Source organism: Cibotium barometz, chromosome 51 (genome assembly GCF_041138505.1).
Source record: "Cibotium barometz isolate CiBa-2024 chromosome 51, ASM4113850v1, whole genome shotgun sequence".
In the NCBI taxonomy this organism is placed as follows: Eukaryota; Viridiplantae; Streptophyta; class Polypodiopsida; order Cyatheales; family Cibotiaceae; genus Cibotium; species Cibotium barometz.
Window position 1 is genome coordinate 1280563 of NC_141096.1, and position 1938 is coordinate 1282500.

The following is a 1938-nucleotide window of genomic DNA, read 5'->3' on the forward strand; positions in this document are numbered from 1 at the left end:
CATCGGATCCATGTCCATTTGTAACTTCCCAACAACCCTCAGCTGTTTATATTAAGGCTCATACCTATTGTAACCTAGATCATACATACATCACATCAATACACTTTTTTATTTACACCACTCGTGTGTAACTTTCATCTTGCTCCTTCTTCTTTTCCTCTGCGCGCGTACTGCAACCATGGGGACCTTAGCCTTAACCCCCAAAACTTACAATTATCAAGCTGTGAAACGCGAAGGAAAATAAGTGCGTAGATGCATTCGTGCAAAGAATTGAAAAGCTTTATCTAGGTAGTGAAGCGTTTTTGTAGCCTATTCTGTTGATAACTTAATAAAAAACACATATGATACTCGAACTGATAAAAGAGAGATTCAGGGGTCTCATTGAGGAAGAACAATGGAAAATGTCATCTTATGCATTCGTGCTGTGAATTGAAAAGCTTCATTTAGGTAGCGAAGCGTTCTTGTAGCCTTTTTGAATATGCCCTCATGTTGCATTCTACTACATTAATATATCTCTCTCTCTCTAGAAGGTTTGAAGGGTTTGATGTCTTAGTGTCTTAATGTTTGAAGGGCATTGATGTGAACCCTGTTAGCTATAGCCTATATATCAAAGATGATGGTCGGCGATGATTGGCCGAATATATCTTGTTTGACTGAAAACACTCTCATACGTGCGAGCGTGTGATTGCGCACGTATGCCACCCGGGAACATCGCTCGCTACTGGTCACACTGCACACTCGAGACGTCGACATCTTCCTAAAAAGTATGTAGGCCCAGGGCCTTTATTTCGGTGATCGATCCCGGCGTCCCGCACTCACTGTATTACCACAGCCATCGACCTGTGCATCATCGCCATCGCCAGGTGAGTCTGGAAACCCTCGTCTCTGCCTGTGTATTTTTCGAGGTCCATTTCTGCGAATCTTTAAGATTCTCTGTGCTGCGACCTGTTAGGGTTAGGGCCTTGAATCCTATTGTGAGAAATTAGAGCTAAGGTTTTATCGGCTTTCCACCGCCAGTAACTAGGGTTAGGGTTTCAGATTCTCCCAGTTCAGGCTAAGGGTGTATTCCGTCTCCTCTGTGGAAGTGTGGGTCTAGTTCCCAAACCAAGCCGAAGTGTTCAAGTTTTTAAGCGCTTATTGCGCGAGAAGTAAGGGCGAGGGCCGCCCAGAATCATTTATGGATTTAATTTTCCCGTTGATTGCCATGCGTTTTGATTGCCTCGTTACATTGTATACAGTATAAAATGGCCCCTTGCGGAGCATTTCTTACGGCACAAAAATGGCTCACGCGTGCCCCTCAAGCACTGTGTGTCATGAGGTTTTAGGGTTGCTACAAGGATTTAGGGTTTCTTTTATAAAGTTTTCTTTTCTTGTAACACAGTGGCAGGCAGAGATTAGGGTCAGTTACTCCTTTTTGAGGTAACTTGTTAGCTTCCTTTCATGTTGTAGTTGTTGCTGTTTCCGTTTTCAGATGTTGGATTTTGTCTAGTGATATCCAAGCATGGCAAGCTTAGAGGATACTGTGCACCCTAATAAGATCCTGGAGTCTATCAGCTCACTGCACCCATCGTCGACCACTGACCTCTTCCAGACCATGACTGGAAGCAACAGCACTTACTCTACGCCCATGGAGTCCTCCCCAACCACCATGTCAACAGAGGACCTGGAGCTTCTTAACAGCCCCACAATGATGAACTCGTTCGATCATGAGATGCTTCTCTCCGGACTTGGGGCATCTTCGATGATGGGAATCAATGGTGACGAATTCAACCCGCTTTTAGAGCACTCAGAGAAGTGGAACCTGCCTTCAGAACCCATTTTTTCCACATGGAACCCATCCAGTGAGCATGGAAGATTTCATTATCAGCCTGATACGGTTGACAGGTTTTCGTGCAAGAGCCGGTCTGGGAGCTTGGAAGTTGGGAAAGGCCAAAAGAA

At 44.8% G+C, this 1938-nt stretch overlaps 1 protein-coding gene across 1 annotated transcript in view; it reads left to right on the forward strand.

Annotated features, from left to right (window-relative positions):
- The first annotated feature begins 669 nt into the window (after positions 1 to 669).
- Positions 670 to 1938, forward strand: part of LOC147609198 (uncharacterized) — a 2624-nt gene continuing 1355 nt past the window's right edge. Inside the window, exons 1-2 of the mRNA XM_086787804.1 lie at positions 670 to 863; positions 1472 to 1938. The exon at positions 1472 to 1938 is cut by the window's right edge and continues 337 nt beyond it. Coding sequence (XP_086643930.1) covers positions 1502 to 1938 — 437 coding nt within the window. The 5' untranslated portion in view covers positions 670 to 863; positions 1472 to 1501. The remainder of the gene's footprint in view (positions 864 to 1471) is intronic.